The following is a 17,248-nucleotide window of genomic DNA, read 5'->3' as shown; positions in this document are numbered from 1 at the left end:
GTAGAAACATTGAATAAACTAATTAGAGGTACTTGATGGCAGGCCATATATCAGACAGGTACATGGCAGGGCAGTGCTATACATCACTGTTCTTGTGATAGATTCTCCAATGAGTTATGTACCTTTTCCCCACTAATCCATGGTTTGTGTTTCCATCTCAGAGTTACTTTCTGTGTGTTAGTTAAGTGATGTATAATAGTATGGGAGGTTAGTTAATCCAGCAAGGCTTTTTAGTACCTTATGTGACTGAGGGAAAAAATTAGAGCAGATGAAGTTCCTGGGAGTGATTTCTTCAAGTTGTGAATTGTATCCTGGCAGAAGTCACATGAATAAGCCCAAAAACCTTGTGGCACTGAGTATTAGGTTCTCATCTGGATTCTTGCATTGAAGGCATTCAGATTAGGGGAGGCTAAATTAATGTACAGTGGAGTAGAAGTGCAGAGCTGTACTGTAGGACATGGAGTTGAGTTGCATAGTTAGTTGAAAAGCTTATCTTAGCTGGAACAGTCTTATAAATCATCTGTATGCACTTGATGCTCTCTTAGAACACAGCTTTTAGCAAATGGAAGCTTCGCGAAAGCACTGAACTTCCTTCTATTTATAAAGAATGGGTTTTTTTTTGTTGTAGTAGAGGATCACAGATGAAATTAAGAAGTGAGATAAGCTTGCCAGAAGATCAAATTTGCATTCTCCATTAGGTCATAATTAGTTTTGGGGAGTTGTGCTTGCAGTGTAGCTTCTCGTTCTCAAATCATTCTGCGCACAGCCCTTGCTGATGTCAGCTGGGTGTAGAATAGCATCTAAACCAGTTTGTTGCAATTGGGTTACATGAGACTTCATTTGTGAGATCTGTACTTATTATACAAAGGCTAAATTTAAAAAATGGATTACCCAGCTTGATGCTGGTAATGATGCTTATCTTCTCGGTGTTATACTTCTCAAGATCCTTTCCTTTCAACAATTTGAGCATGTTGAGCCATGATAGATTTAAGTAGTAGTATTACATAGAATTGGTTTTTCTTACCCAGTTGTATTGATATAACGTCTGACAACATGTCAGTGGGCATCGGCAATCCTCTCAGAGCTTCTCTATCTTAGACTTGAATAGTGACAGAAACCTTGTCAGAGCTTTGGCTTTGCAAAAACAGGAGTGTCTGAAGAAGTGAAAGTCATGATGTTGTTGGTGGTTTTTGTTCTTTTGTTGCAACTGTATAAGTAACTAGACTGCTGCAGCTAGTTGCCAACAGGACTTGAACTTGCAGCTTTAGAAGCACAAATCTTTGCCTTCTAAGCTGAAGAATTATTGAAGATGACAATAGGCAGAAGGTGGCTATTTTTGTTGAGTAGTTATGACCAGAGGACTCGGCAGACAGAAGGATTTTTTGTATGTGTGAAATAACTTCCAGGCAGCTACTTTCAGCATGTTTGAAAGAGAAGTACTGAGAATATGGTCAGTCCCTGCTGTAAGCTCTTAGACACAAGGCCATTCTCATTGTTTTGTGCTGTGTAATAGAACACGGCTATTTGTCAAAGTTGGGTTTGTAGGCCCTGCCTGGAGTTAGTTTCATGCATTCAAGGTGCCCAGTGCATGCTTCTATGCAGTCCTGAACTGGTTGTTTCCAGTGTCTATACAAAAATAAGGTCTTGTTTTCAGGGGACCTCCTTGGTCTGCAAAAGTGTGCACAGATGGTAATTAAGAATTTTCTTTGGAAGCTGTAGTATCTTTAGGTTGCACCTCAGATTTTGTGGTGCTGGCTTGAATAGGATGTATCTGGTTCTGGTCTGCTCTCAGGCATTTCTGGGAGGAACAGATAACTCAGTATTGCTGTGATGATGTGTACTCTGCTTACACTTGCTGTTACCTACTTGTGAAGAAGAATGGTGGCTGGTGCTATAGTGTAATGTAAAATATTCTGGGTTTTTTAAAGAGGCAGAGAAACTGTTTAACTCTGAAGACAGAGAAATCTATGAAGGAATATTATTTTTCAGATTCAGTACATTTTGGACTAAAATTCGAATTTTGAGCACAAGTTTTACAGATGTTTGAATCCTAACTTCATAGATGAATCTTAGGCTTTTTAGTAGAAATGGACTGATATTATCCTAACACAGTATTAATACCTTCCTTCTTCAATTATGAGAGAAGTCTAACACTCTAAAAAGTACTTTTCTATGCTGCAGCAATAGTATGAGTTTGCAGTGCAAACTGTTCTCAGACTGATTGTTCAATTTGTTGATAATTTGAGATTGAAGTAAATTTGTATCTTAAGAGTTGGACTCTCCCCTTATAACACTTACAGAGGCCTTTCTCTTGTCTCCACTATAGTTTTGTGTTGGCCAAGCATGTGTGTGTTTTTATATCAGTTTACATACATGAGGCACCAAATGATGGAAGTTCAACATGTCCTTGGCTAGCCAAAAAAAAGAGAATCTGAACTTTCCAGGAATCTCTCAAACCATTCTTCAGAAACAGGGCTTCCCTCTTCTTTTCCTCTGTCACCTATCCCTACAACCCCAGCCTCAACAGGAGGAATCTAATATATTTTGGATTATATTTAGCAGGGGGGTTCTTTTCAGAATACCAGTGTGTTTAGTAACTTAAGTGTTCTTTTCATCCAAACCTCCCTTTATTTTCACTTTGTATAGACTATTTTGTATTCATGGAGGTGCATCCTACAGCCTTTCTGCTTTGGTCTGTGAAGGGGCATCCTGTTAAAAGAGAAGCAGTGTTTTGCAGGGGTGTGAATATGGCTGACTTACAACAGTCAGAAAATAATAGATAGGCTTTTAAGCACACAGTCATGCCTTCAGGTATATCTTGGGTTGGAAAACCAGTCCATTTTTTCCAATGATGTCAGCTCATAAAATAAAAGTTACTACCCTTTCTGGAGATTTGCTGCTATTGTTTTTACTGGGTCATATTTTTGCTTCTGTGTCTTTGAGCCACCTCGATCCCTTGAGCCTTCTTTCTCCTCAGAAGTGCAGTCTGATCTGTGCTACTAATCTTTATACTTGTTTCTGTTCTTCTGACTAAGCTTCATCTACACCATATAACTGTGACTGGAAAGCCAAGGAGGAAATCCAGGATCAAATGCAAGACTGTAAATCACAGGGCTGTTGAAGTTCAGCTCTGGTGATTAATTTTCTGTGGATCTTTTGGCCCTTTTGGAAGGGGGCAGGGACAGTGGGACAGTCAACAAAAGGTCTAAAGGCATTCTTCATAAGCTGGTGGTAGATTGGTGTTACTTACCGTGCTGCCCTTTATCCTGGCATTACTCAGATGCTGCCTTTAGGTCTCAGAATCCTGCAGGAATGATAAACAAAGGCAGTGCTGTGATAACTTCCAGAAATATATAGAATGTCCAGCTGTGACAACCTGCCTTTCCTCTTGCATCTGGGCAGTAAAGGATCTTATTAAGATTGTAGTAAATGTAATAGAATTATGTAGTTTAGGCCCTTTCTGTGTAGGGAAAATGACTCTCTTGGATTTTTTCTTTTCTCCACCCAAGGATGCTGCCACATGTTTTCAAATATAATGTCAGGATAATGAAAGATATGTATGCATGTATATGCCCATGTTTCATGATGGCAGAACAATACAAGTTGTAACAGCAAAGGCAGTTTTTTTTACTTAATCATAACCTCTGCCTTGTCTCCATTGTATAGACATGGAAACAGTTTCTTCTGCAGGCAGCTCTTAAAAATGGAAAGTGAATTTCTTCAGTCTGCTGTGGTTTGGTTGCCTTTGTTTCTCCTGTTCTGAAAGTACTTGCATGATTTCTCAAACATGCAGGCATTTTTAAAGTATACTTTTGGTGAGATAAATTCAAGTGTACTCAAGAGAATGGCTTTATTCACCATCCCCAAATCTATACTTAGCTGGTGTCTGAGTAATAATTTCCAAGTAAGTGTTGAGTTGGAAAAAGACAGGAATCATTTGCCTCACAGGGGAAGAGACAGAGAGAAAAACTGTCATGTTTAGATTACTTTTGAGCATCTCTGCCCCTCTGTTGTGCACTCTTGTGGATAAATACATGAGGACTTTTCTCTATTTCTCTACATTACTTTGCCTTCACAATAAACTTGTGGGAGATTTGGGCAGGATCCCTCCCAACTTTGTAAGCACTTCCTTTTTGTTTTAGGGGCTTTTTCATTGTTTGTACTGTTCAGGGTGGGTTTTGGTTTTTGGGTGCTTTTTGTTGGTTTTTTTTTTGTCTGTGCATTTAAGCCAAATGGTTATAGCATAGGAAAACAGTGCCTAAGATGAGACTTCAGACTCCAGCTCATCCCTTCTGGCACTTCTCCAAAACTATTGGCCAATTCTGGCTGCAGCTGAAGTTGTGCAGAACCACAGTTGGGTTGTGTTAAAGAGTAGTTTCGGATAGTGACTTTAGAATTCATATTTCTGCCATATTATGAAGTAATTTCTGCTAATACTGTAAATTACTAGCCTAATATTTTAGTCTTGATATCCTCTTGTATACCTGTGTGTTCTCTATGTGTGTTTTTCCAATACTACTCATGGAACCTTCAATGTCTGTGCTTGTAGCAGACAGTCCTGTTGTCTTCCCCACACTCTGGGACTGGGATGTTGACCCTGGTCTCTCTCATGAACATGTTTTTCCACCCTTCAGAATTGGTTTCATGTCTTCATCCTGTCCTACTCCTGCTCTCCTTGTTCTTGTCTAGTTTTTAAGCAGATTGTTTTGCTTGTAATGCTTCCAAAGTGACTGCTCATACTGTAGATTCAAGGAAGAATACCAAACAGTCAAATGGATAAACAGACAGCTCATTTTGTCACTTCTAATTATAACTGATGACAAAAGAAAGCAAAAACTCTTTTGTCAGAAATCTTGTAAGTGGACTTGGATTTGGATTCAAGATGAAAATTCAAATTCTTCTTTCTGAGATTTAGTCTGCTCTTTTGTAGAGGAACAAAGATACAGTGAGGATGAGATGTTTCTTTGGTTGCACTTCCATAATTGGCTTTAAGTTCATCATGGAGTGGGTCAGTTCTCCACCTCCCTCCTACATATTCCTGAAATGCATTATGTTTTGCAGGGTGGTAAAAACCTCTTGAGAAACACGTGTTCAGGATTTGGATCAATTTCTTTTATCAGACTGACCATTCTGCCCACACTGCAGATTTTGGGACAAGGGACCAGGGCAGACCTGCATGCCCAAAAGGGCAAAAATCTCATTTCCAGCATGAACTGGACTTGATTTATGCCCGTTGTGAAACGGTGCCCTGACCTTTCTCTAAAGAGTACAGCTCTGTTTTTTTGCTTTATGTGTAACAACTTACAAGCAAAGAGTGCAAGCAGCTTTTCTGGAGACTAACTTTAAAGAAGAAAAAAGTTTTTCTGGCAAGCTCATATTTGCCAGCTCCTTTTGCACCACCAATGATTTTTGACAGTGCAAATCTCCTATTTTACATGGCTGAGAAAAGAAGCCAGGTTTGCTGGGTGGTAAATTGCCCTGCCTCTGCCCAATTCGTATGCAGTAAAGAAAGCACTGCTTAACAGTAAATGAGTGAGCACTAATGCAACATCAAGAAAGGATTTCCATCAGTGACTACGGAAATCAAATGCTGAGTTTAATGTCTTCTGCAATGTGCCAGCTGTTTAGCCATGCCACTGCAACACATCTGTCTAGGCTATTCATAGCAACTGTCCCAGCAAGGTTGAGAGCACTGAGGTACCTTTTTGGGGATTCTCTTTCAAGAGAAGGAGAGCTGTTTTGTTCCTCTTAGCTTTGTTGCTTTCCTTTGGAGCTCGATAGAAGCGGAGCACATGCACTGGGTAATAAACACGAGCTCTTCTGTCTCCACAGGGTCCTCAATGGAAGGAGCCCAGTAAAAAGTGTGTGGTCTCAACAAGAAGTAGCTTTGAAGACAGGTTCCTGGTCCTGTTCCCAGTTCTGTGTTGGCTCATTTGTTAGCCACTTAACCCTTCTGTCTTTACTTCATTTTCCCCTGCCTAAGTGCTATCAGACAGGAATTCTTGACTAATCAGGCATTTAGTGTGTCTGACGTGCTTCAGAAAAAAAATAGAGGGATTTAATCAGAGAAGGAAATTGGGAGGCTTATATATATATATTAAAATATCTCCCAACACCAGTGCCTCTTTTGTGGACATCTTTTAACCTCTGTTTTTTATCACGTGAGTTTTACACACTTCAAAATAGCCAAATGGCATATATCAGAAATCCCATGCTGAAATTCTCAGGCATTTGGAACAAGACTAATCCCAAGAGCTTCAGGTGCTGCCTTGGGGGTTTTTTTGGGGTTTTTTTGTGCCAGGCAGAGCTCTGTGCATGCACTGCTATCTTGTGTGTGTCTCTTCCCTCTTCTTTTGTTTGTGAATGTGTTGTGTTTCTCATGACCTTATTGTGTTAAACTTGGTTGATCAAAATGCTGTTTCATAGTAATTGTATTGTATGATAGCATTTTTTAAAAGTTGATTTGAGGGTTCTGTTCTACATTGATGACTTGGCTTGTAAACAGTACAAGCTTTTGGTTGAAGGGAGGAGCTTTCTCTCTTACCTAATGGTCATGTGCAGTAAAAAATGTGCTTACAAGCCGAAAGGATGTGCACAGACTGTCAGCCTTGAATCGGTGGTGTGGGTGGTTCTTGGCAAAGCGTGTGAGTCTGAGGCTGGTGAGGAAATTTTTAACCATGGTGTCACAAACTTGATGTGTTAGCAACAGATGTCATTTTCCTAAGGCTCTGCTCTCTTAGGTAGCACAGCATGCGGGCAGCATTCACAGTCTGCATGCAAGACACACAGTGGTTGATGGCATGAAATCATGTCTTTTAATACACACTGGCTAGAAGAGCACCTTGTGACATTGTGAAGCTTTGGCTTTGGGGCTTAATTACGCCAAGACGATGGAGCTCGTGTTGTGCATGGAAAGTTTGTTTGAGGAATGTCAATGAATTGAAAGTCAGAGCAACCATTCTGTTAAAACAATACTTAGCTCTTGCCCCATGTGGTTTTATTTGAGAGTGGAATGCTGATGTGAGTGAAGTGAAATAGGAGAATTCTGTGCTTTCCATCCTTTTTGTTTTATCTTTCCATATGTGCTGAAAAATAAAATTCAGAAGGGGCGTAAACTCCACTGCACTGATAGGAACTATTTCCAGTTAGTAAGATAAACTGTGACTGCTCTGCTAGTGCACAAAGCCTTCATTTGAACTAAAGTCTCTTGGGAATGAGGGCTGTGTAGTGAACTAGGGACACTTAAGCTGAAATGTTGAAGAAGGTGATAGTTCCAGAAAAATTAGGGGGGGAGTAACATAAAAAAATTTGCATTGATAGCAGTTCAGCTTAAGAAGGAGAGAGGAGTGTGTCAGGCCTTGCTGGCTGGCTCTCATGGTCTGTCGGTGTTTGAGCATCACCAGCATGCCTGAACAAAGAAACAACTCGCACTGGTCCCTCAGCTTTTTGGTGAGGTATAGATTTGTTGGCATCTGGAGGGGGGAGGGAAAAACCAACAAAAGCACCAAAAGCTGTGGCTTTGGATGAGTCAGCATTTCCATTTGACATGATCATCCAGAGATTTTTGTAACTCATCCAAAAAAACCCCAAAGAAAAAACAGCAACCTGGGTCTCAGCCTGAAATTCATTTGCTTTGCAGAAACAAGAGGTTTTGAGTTAGTCAAGTGCAAATTTTTCTTGAACAATATTGTATGTAAAGCATTTTTTTTGCATTTGTTTATCTCCAAAACAGGTTCATTTTTTAAAATGAAAACTTGAGCCTTCGGTCCCTCCTGTGGACAAATAGCCTTACACAAGGTCTTGTTTCATTTTAGAAAAATGAATTGCTGCGCCGGTGGGGTAGTATTTGATTGCTTTAAAAGTTCCTGTCAGTGTTTTATTTTTGGTTTTGATTTTGTTTGTGGACTTGCTGTGCCTTTTGCCCGGCCGTATTTAGTCTGCATACTAAATGTTAGTCTACCCAAACACTTTGTGCACTTAGCTTTTATTCTTTTTTTTTTTCCTTTCTCTTTTTTCTTTCCTTTTTTTTTCTTTTCTTTTTTTTTTTTCTTTTGCTTTCACCCAAATGTATTTTAGACCGAGACAGACTTTGCTCCGATGGGCCGGATTTTAGTCCGTGCACTAAATTTTAGTCCGCAGACTAAAAATAATCCGCGGATTATTTACTAAATTTATTCCCTCACTGAGAACTACAGAGACTTTAAACTCCTGCTGAGACGTACGTGCAAGGGGCTTCACGGCTCACAAGTCCCACTGTCTGTCCATCCTCCCGCCCCTTCCCACCACGGAGCATCAGCCCAGCGTTGCCTTGGCGTTTGGTGCCCCGTGGCAGGGAAGTGCTGGCGTAGCCATTGCCGTGGGCGGCAGCTGCTCGTGTAGTTCTCGGTGGGTGAATTTGGGCAGCTTTCCCGGGGGAACTTTGCTGAATGGGAAGAGCTAAAAGACCATAGAGGGCTTTGCTTTTATTTCTTAGGGTGTTATTCAAAAGGGAGGTGGGAGGGGACAAAATTGAGGAGAAAAAATTTTCTTAAGTAATGGGTGCGACGGGTATGAGGGGGAATAAACCCGCAGTAGAGAGAAATTTAGTCCATACCCGCACTCCTGAGGTGGTACGTGCAGTTCCTGAAGAATCCTAAAGAGATAATGCCAGCCAACAAAATCCAGTGGAGGGGGAAGTCAATCCAAAATGGAGAATAATCCGCGGCGGCCTGAGGTACTCGTAGTGCACACAAATTAAAAATATCCAAATTTAAAGTATAGATCTCAGATTTTTACCTCGTCTTCAGCAGAAATTACAAATTGCTAGGGATTTGGGGTTTTTTGAGAAAAACCCAAAACCGTCCAAAAGTTTACATTGTGTGTCTGGGACAGATTTACAAGTGGGGTGCATCTTTGGAGACATACTAATCTGGACACTTGGTTCTGTGGACATTTATATCCAGGACCGAGGACTGAAAATTCCTTATTATGGCAATTTCAATTACCCTTTTAGTTCAAGTTAGAGTTTTGATTTCAATTTTTTTTATTTTTTTAGTAAATGCACTGGCATTGGAACATAAATTTCATATAGAAATGTTTCTATACTATGACTCACCATTGCACAATCGATTTTTTTGGCATACACTGTGGTGAAGTTGGACTTGCTGCTATGGAGACTGATGTTTAAAGTTTCTAATTGTATAAACATTTACTATGTCCCCCACACCATGGATTTCTTATAATATTGGCTATATTTTTCCTTGCTGGACTATTCTCTTTTGGATTGACTCCCCCTGTTTGGATTATTTCACTGCATTATCATCTTTAGGACTCGTCAGGAACAGGACATTTCACCTCAGGAGTACGGGTATGTACTTAAATATTTTTTCAAATTACTAGGCCTAGCCTTGAAAAAAAAGGAGACAAATGCTAGAAGTGGAATAATTGAGTTCAAGCTACATGGTTGAGGCAGCAGCCAGGCAAATGTAACACAAGCTGATAGAGATGAGATGAGACAGGCACACACCTGTAACTTGCTTCCTGTTAGTCACCACTTGTTGCAGGGGAAGGCTATGTGAGCCCTCCTAATGTGTATTTCTTACCCCCTTCCTGGTTTGAAGCAGTTAGGGCAGACTTTGGGAACTGCCTACCCCAAATGACTAATTCCAGATTCAAAAGCAGGCTGACTAGTTCATAACAGGGTTTAGGAAACATGTTAGGGTTTCAAGGACTTGAAAATAAAGAGTTTGGGTGGACAAGCAAGTACTCCTTTTACATATGTCAGATTTGTGACTGTCTGCCTACTAATTTTCTCAGTATAAGGCTTGTCATCTTTGCCTTAAGGAAATAAAATTGTTTTCTTTTTAAAATCTCAATAGTGGCTTATATGTGAGCTGTACTGAGGAGAAAAACACAGTTAAGAGTGAAGTACTAAAGTTTCAAGCTGTGATAAATCAAACTTGTTAAAATATTACTGTGAAGGTGCATGAGGGTGACCTCAGTAATTTTACCTCTTGTTAAATACAGAACAACTTCACTTCTGTGGGTTTACCTCAAGACATACACATTTGTGCTACTTACCGTGTGGAGGTGGGGGGAAGCCAGAAGGCTTTTTTTTTTTTTTAACTGGAGACAGTCTTGGATTTTGTTCTGGTCAGGCTGTGACTTGGGAGTAATAATTGCATCCTCTGTGTGCTGTGGTCACAAGCTCTGCAGGCAGCAGGCACAAAGCAGCTTCTGCTGCCTTTTCAGTAGCATAGTGGTCAGTACAGCCTCTCTGCCAGCAGGGTTAAGCTAAAGCATTTCTTTTTGTCATCATAGGCCTCGTGTGAAAACTTTTGCAGTTTGTTTTGCAATAACCTGGTAATAGGAGTAAAGTCAGGTCTTCCTGTACGTGGCTTCCTGACTTCGCTAGTCAGGATTCCTTGCCACTCAGTTAGCACAGCACACGCTGCAGCAAACCCAGTGCTGCTGGCCCAGCTGGCTGCCAGGGTACCAGGGGCAGGAAATTTCAGTCCCTGCAGAACTTGGCTTTGTGTTTGATTCTCATTCAAGAGAGCATATATGCCTGGTTTAAAACCTCCTAAAGAAGTGCCTGTGCAAGTTTTTCATCTGTGATTAACTAGCATGTCATGCACTGATTTATTTTTTTTTTCTTTCTTTCTCTCCTTGGTGCTGTGTGGCTTGAGTTCACACTGCACTGGTGCAAAGGCATTTTGCATTATCTCAATTTTTACCAAAAAAATGCTAGCATCAAAACTTAACACTTGTGCCCACCTTACTCCCTTTACCCTAGACTGCATTTTACCTGCAACATAGCAAGAGGCAACTGCTTGAGGAGGCCATCCAGGTCATGTACATGATTAACTCCTATTTTGCTTATAATGGATTGAGAAAGGAGTATAAGAGAGTGTGGTTAGCAGTGGGTAGAACCATTCTTAGAGGCTTAAAACAAAGCTGCAGTGTAGAACTGCTTTTTGTAATCACTCTAAGTGAAAATCTGTTAGACTAAAATAGTTGGTTTTCTTGACACAATTTTCAGCTGTCCTTATAAATACCAAATGTGCAGGAATTATCCCTATAAACTTATGGAGTAGCTTGCCAGGATAAGGTCACAGAAGGAGTAACTTGCAAATTGGAGCTAGACATTTCCTGCACCCCACCCGTGCTTTCCTTGTTGTTCTCCAAAGCTGAACAGCAGCCTCCATAGCAACAGTCTGACCTGCCTGCCTGCAAAAGTCCATGTTAGAAAGAATTCCTTCACTAGCCAGAAAAACCCCAACCCAAAACCGTAGCGGGGCTGTATTATATTTTTACATTCAGTGAATCCTGCTCATTTTGAACCTTCTTCCCCACCTTCACTCCACCCCATATGCATGGCTGGTAGCACCTGTGTGTGTTTGTCATGACTTTTGAATGAGTTTCCCCTCCATTCTCAAAGTTGTTTTTCTGAGTGCGCTCTCATGAAGTCTCTTGCTGGCATTGCACCTTCACTCTAGTGCAAGGCGTTGCAATTAACCCTTTCTCAACCCCAGGAATGGATTTTCCCACACTTACTGCAGGACTTTGATTAGCACAAACCGCAAGTTTGTTCCAGCTTGCTGGGCAGTGAGAGGTTTAATTGCTCTGACTTGCTTCTGGTCAACAAAGAGACGAGACCCAGCCAGACAACGTGTTTCTCCTTGCTTGTTTCCTTGCTGTCCCCGCAGGTCTTCCGGCCCCGCACTCCGCCCGAAGCAATTGCGCTGTGCAGCCGCCTGCTGGAGTACACCCCCACGGCCCGCCTGACTCCCCTGGAGGCCTGCGCGCACTCGTTCTTCGATGAACTACGGGACCCAAACGTCAAGCTACCCAACGGGCGAGATAAACCTGCACTCTTCAATTTCACCACTCAAGGTAGCCTCAGAGCCTTGAAGGATCCCTTCTCTAGGAGGAAGTGGTGGCGTAAATGTTGGTAGTAGTGCAGATGTTACTCCCTTGGAAGTAAAAATCTCTGAGTGGTACTAAGTTTATTAAGTAATTTGATAACCAGCTGTACTTTTCAAAAGAGGAGGAAAGGGTCTTGGAGTTACAGAATTTTCAGAGTCTTTGTTCTTCCAGTTTAGTTTTGCTGAGGTCCTGAGGGTGGTTGTTACTGGATTGCGTCAGGAAGGATTACGTGCTTATAGCATGTGTCTGCAGAGTATGAATATGAATAGCTCAGACTCTGCAGCTGGGCTGATGGCTTTGTGTGCAATATCACAGTATGCAGGTTAGAATATCATTTGGAGATGGACCTGCTTCTTCATACCTGAAACACCATAGCCAAGTAGTCATGCATATTAGGTTTGGCAGGGAGGTTTGTAGTGTTGCTGCCCATTTTAATTCTGGATGCAAGATAAATACAGATGCTTTACTGTCCAGATTTTATATGCTGTACAGTTCATCTGGCATTACACTGACTCAGTCATTTAGAAACTGTAAAAATAAATGTACAACTAACTTTCTTATTTGAAGCCAGGCTGGTATAGGATTTTAAAACCATTCATCTATTTTTTTCTACAGAAGTCAGAAATGTAAAACTGATACCCCCCAGAATAGTTTTGCCTGCCAAGACAGAACATGTGAGAAGTATGGCATACAAATATGCTTGTAATTATTTTGGAGCACTTTTTCTGTTGCTTTTCTTTAAGTGATTAGCTGCCAACTCTCACCCTTTGAGCACGAATAGTTCTGTATGCATTTTCTGTTGAAAGTTTAAAAAACACCTTTTGGCCCATTTAGCATCAATATAATTTTTCAAACTCTTTATTGCATGCTGTGCCCTTCTGCCAAAATGTGAAACAGCTCTCTCCTTCCACTTGTGGAGCCCTTTTATTTAAAAAAAAAGGCATTTATGAAGCATAAACACATTAAAGTGGTCAAGTAAATAGTTTGTGCTTCCAGGTCACTGTCTTCTGTACTGATTTCTACATCTGTTGTTAGAAATTTAGTAGTTATGTTACAAGTGCTTCCTTGTACTCATGGATTGCCTTTTGTTTTGCCCTTCTAAGGCCATCTTCAGCAGCTAAAATACTTTCAATCTCAGTATCTTAAATACAGATTTACTGCTCTTCTTTTTGAAAGTATTGATTGTTTCATGATGACATAAAGATTGAATTTACCTACTACACAAAAACAAGGTTTTTAAAAAGAGTTGGAAAGCTCTATAGTGAGTCAATTCAAACTAGTTTTTCTTAGGGGAAAAGCAGATATCTGTATTGGGAGTGTGTCCCTGGTTCCCCTCAGATAGTGTAGAAGCTGCTGGATAAGCTACCCTAATGCTCAACCAAGTTTAAAGCTCCTCTTTTGCCATCCTAAGCAGCTCATGTGCCCTCCCTCACAAAGCAACTCCTGGGAATGGTAAGAGAAAACAGTTCCTGTGGAGCAATTTCCTTAAGATAAAAAAAGCAAATTTCTGTCATCTACAGGTGCCGGTTTTACCATCTGTAAGGGGAAGGCAGGACATAGGCTGATCATTAATGCATTGCCACACAAGCTCTGTTACAGGTGACCAGTCAAACTCAAAAAAAACCCCAAATCAGAGTTATTTTTAAATACCTCAGTACATTGCTTTGCACAGGGATTAGAAGAACTTTGTAGTTGATAAATGTACAGCAGTCCTGACTGTGAACTCAAGATATACAAGAAGCTTTTGCTCCTTCTGTGACTACTGTTCAGTCCTTGTTCTCTGGTCTTTACTGTGCAAGGTTCCATCAACTTGGCTGCTCTAGAGCAGAAATCCCAACTGGGAAACAGATTGTTACATGGATAATGAGTCATGTTAAGTCATCTGTGGTAATTTTAAAAGTAATGAAAGACAATTTTGTTTTAAATAGCATTTGTTTTCAACAGGCAATATTAAGTTCTAGAAGTGTTTGATTTGGCTGTATCCAGTTGCCTGAAACCCATGAAGTAGGAGGTGACTGCAGAGGGCTTGAAGGCAAAACTGTTAAAAATGACAAGATAAATCTGACCATTAAGGCGTTGGACTGATTTTCAAAAAGAAATTAAACTTCATACCAAATCTGCTGACCTGAGCACTGATGCTGCTCAGATAGTCTAGAAAAAGAGCAGTGAGGATACATGGAAGATCAGGATCATGGTCTTTGGCAGCCAGCTGTGGTTGTGGATCATGTGGGTGTTTATCTTAGAGATTAGTTGATGTTGAAGAGACCATTGTCATTTGTAATGTCTTGCCTGTAAGTTTCTCTTAATTTGTTTAAATTAGCATTATATGCTAATTGGGGTTTGAAAACGTTATTTTGGCTAAGGAAGTATCTCTACTAGCCACAGAGCTGCAATTCAGTTAGGCTTTTAGATCTGCAGACAAAAAGCATTTTTTCTCTTAGAAGCCACATTTTCAAATAGTCTGTGAAACGACTGCCATTTCCTAAACTACTTGTAACATATCAGCAATTTTGCTACATCACAAAAGTTAATGTCACTCCATGTTGGCCACTGAAGACTAAAATTATTTCAGTGATTCAGCACTTAGGAATGGTTATCATGCTTCTCAAAGATAAGTTACTCTTTTATTGAAAGGGGAGTGCTTTGGGATTTTTGTATTTTATATTTTTAAGCACCCTAGCCTGTGACCCTTATTTATTTTTTTATTTAGAGAGATACATATGTATGTGTTTATGTGTATATATAATGGAAAGTTTGTTGTTGTGACCAAAAAAAAACCATGGTAGAAGAATAATTTTTCTAGGGAATTCTTGGAGTGTTGATATATCAAGTAAAATAATACTGAAAAAGAACACTGTGCTATTTCCCAATACCAAGCATTTTCTTGTGTTTGGGGAATGAAGGTGATATGGTCTTCTAGTAAAACTGGACATTTTCATTCCTGCTCCTTCTTGGAGATCTTAAGTGGCTGCAAATGGTATGACTTGATCAGCAGAAGGGCAGAGGTGTTCTCCCAGGTGATGTGGATCGGAGTTGGGTCTCATAAATGAATTGCAATAGCTGCTCTGTTCACATCATGATATTGGAAACTTCTGTCTGGATTGCCTTGACCACAATAGCTTCTTGCAGCTGTACTGGTTGTAATTAACCCAGCCTTGAGCTGCACATTTGGTTTCCATAACCAGGCTACAGTTGAACACCCTGCCCAAATACTGTGGGGGAAATCACTAAGGACAAAGATTCTCAGTATTTTGTAGACTGCAGATAATCACAGGTAAAGCTTTCTCCTCAGTACTCCCATGTTTCATCCTTAGACATGGAATAGGTGCAAAAATACATTATAGTAAAAATTCAAACAAGTTCTCAAGCAAAGCTGCTACTAAACTTCAACCAAAAGAGTCTACTTTGTTTATGTCTCCTCTGAATTGCCCTGCTCCTCTTAAGTTCAAGACATTCAGAGTATGCTGAATTGAAGAAACTTCATATCAAGAAAGATAATGTGAGGTTTGAGAAGGGAACAGGATCAGTCTTCTACTCTTCATGAAAGTTCCTTAAGGTGGCTTCAGAGAAGTGGTTGCACTTGCATTAAACTCAACAAAAAGCAATTATTATTGCCATAATACTAAAGGAGGTGTTCTGACAACATAAGATGACAACATAAGATGAAGAAGGAATGGGAAGGGGGTCCAAGTGCCCTTGCAAGGGTGGTGTTCTGTCTGATCATCTGGTCCTTGGGCTACAGCAACACTGACTGTCTGTAGCTGCACCTCCAGGCACCATGCAGCACCAGAAGATGGCAAGTGTCATGGGGCTTCCTTGTTTTAGTTCTGCTTTTGTTTGGATCACAGCCCCATATTGTTTTGAGTGATGAGCAGAAAATAATGCAGAGGTGATAGAAACTTTCAATAGAGCAGTGTAAAGGGTAGATTCCCAGTAATAAGAGATTTGGAAAGAAATACTAAGGGAGCAACATTTTCTAGCACAAAGCAGCTAATACCCAAGATAGTATTGAAGTATAGGTTTATAACTGGTGTTACACTTTGACATGTAAGGATTCATGTTTCTTCAGTTTATTTTTCCATTTAAAATGGAGATTTACAAATTCTTTGTAACATTATGAATATATGAATTCTGAATTACTCCCACATGAATTGAGGATTTTGTATTTGTACAAGTGCTGTGAGTACTGAGGCTTTCTAAAAGGACTGGCTAGGTCTGCTTAGACCTGAATGGAGTATTACAAGATAGAGTAGATAGGTTGCAGGTAGTGTAGCAACCTGCTTGCATTCATAAGTGCTGAAATACCATCTTAAAATGTGTAGTAATAAGAAGCTTGTAATCAGGGCAGTCTTCTGCCCCTTGCCGTCCCAGCAGTAATGAAACTTAATGTAGCAGCAGAGAAAAAAAAAATCATCAAGTGGACTGCTGCTCTCTGTAGGCCCCGAGTTTAAAGCTAGCATTAAAAAATAGCAATAGCCTCTTAAAAATGAGCCCAAATAATGTGACACTTTCCAAAAGCGCCTTACTGAACCTATGCCACGATTTGGCCAGGTTTCTGTACAGCCTGTGCTATCTGGAGGTCTTGCGTAAAAAGCTGTCTGTTCTCCTGTTCTCAGCTCTCCTCCAGATGACCTCCTGGAGCTCCAAAAGTCATCAGCCTCCTTCCGTGAGGTGACTCTTCACATCCTTTTTACCGGATGTTGCTTTCTCAGGAGACAGCCAGTCACTCCTGTTTCAGAAACAAACAGGACCTGTCTTGTCTCGGCTCAGTCCCACCTTCTGTAAGCACAAGATTCTCTTGAAAGGGTGCCAGAAGATTGTCATTTGTTGGCAATGTGTTGCCCTTAATCCTCCCACAGTCGTGGCTGTAAGATGCCTATTTCTCATTCTGATACACACTGAAGCTATATTAGATTTGGAGTCTAAAAGACATGACTATTTTTTCCCTGGTTAATGTCTTCAGACAGAATGGTTACCTCATTTTGTTGTCCATTTAAATTGCCCACCTGACGAATTCCCTTTGCCTTTCCCTGTCCTTTTAAAGGATATGTTACCTCTTCTTGGCCTGGCTCAAGGAGACTGCTGTGAGAGACTGGTCTTGGGTTCCTGGGTCCTTGAGAAAAAATGATGCTTGAGTGAGCCAAAGAACTAATCCCTGAAGCTCTTGGAGCACCTGTTGCAGCTGCTTGCTTGCTGAACCAGTGCCCAAAGCAGCACCACTGTTATCAGCCTTCTCCCTGGGACTGATTGCAGGTGGGCTTGTGAAGAAGGGGATCCTTCTCCAGTGCTCAGAAGGAAACAGCATTATCAGGCCATTGACAAGGTACAGGCTTGGCTGGTT

General features: G+C 40.7%; 1 protein-coding gene across 2 annotated transcripts in view; it reads left to right on the top strand.

Moving 5' to 3' along the window:
* The window catches only part of GSK3B (glycogen synthase kinase 3 beta), a 147,950-nt gene that overhangs the window by 119,070 nt on the left and 11,632 nt on the right, over positions 1 to 17,248 (top strand). Inside the window, exons 9-10 of one of the 2 annotated variants that reach the window (XM_074534779.1) lie at positions 9,308 to 9,346; positions 11,688 to 11,874. In XM_074534779.1, the coding sequence (XP_074390880.1) occupies positions 9,308 to 9,346; positions 11,688 to 11,874 (226 nt within the window). The remainder of the gene's footprint in view (positions 1 to 9,307; positions 9,347 to 11,687; positions 11,875 to 17,248) is intronic. The other variant, XM_074534780.1, reaches the window with a different exon arrangement.

Source organism: Zonotrichia albicollis, chromosome 2 (genome assembly GCF_047830755.1).
Source record: "Zonotrichia albicollis isolate bZonAlb1 chromosome 2, bZonAlb1.hap1, whole genome shotgun sequence".
Classification (NCBI taxonomy): Eukaryota; Metazoa; Chordata; class Aves; order Passeriformes; family Passerellidae; genus Zonotrichia; species Zonotrichia albicollis.
Note: the sequence above shows the minus strand (reverse complement) of the source record. Positions and strands in the feature narration are given on the sequence as shown.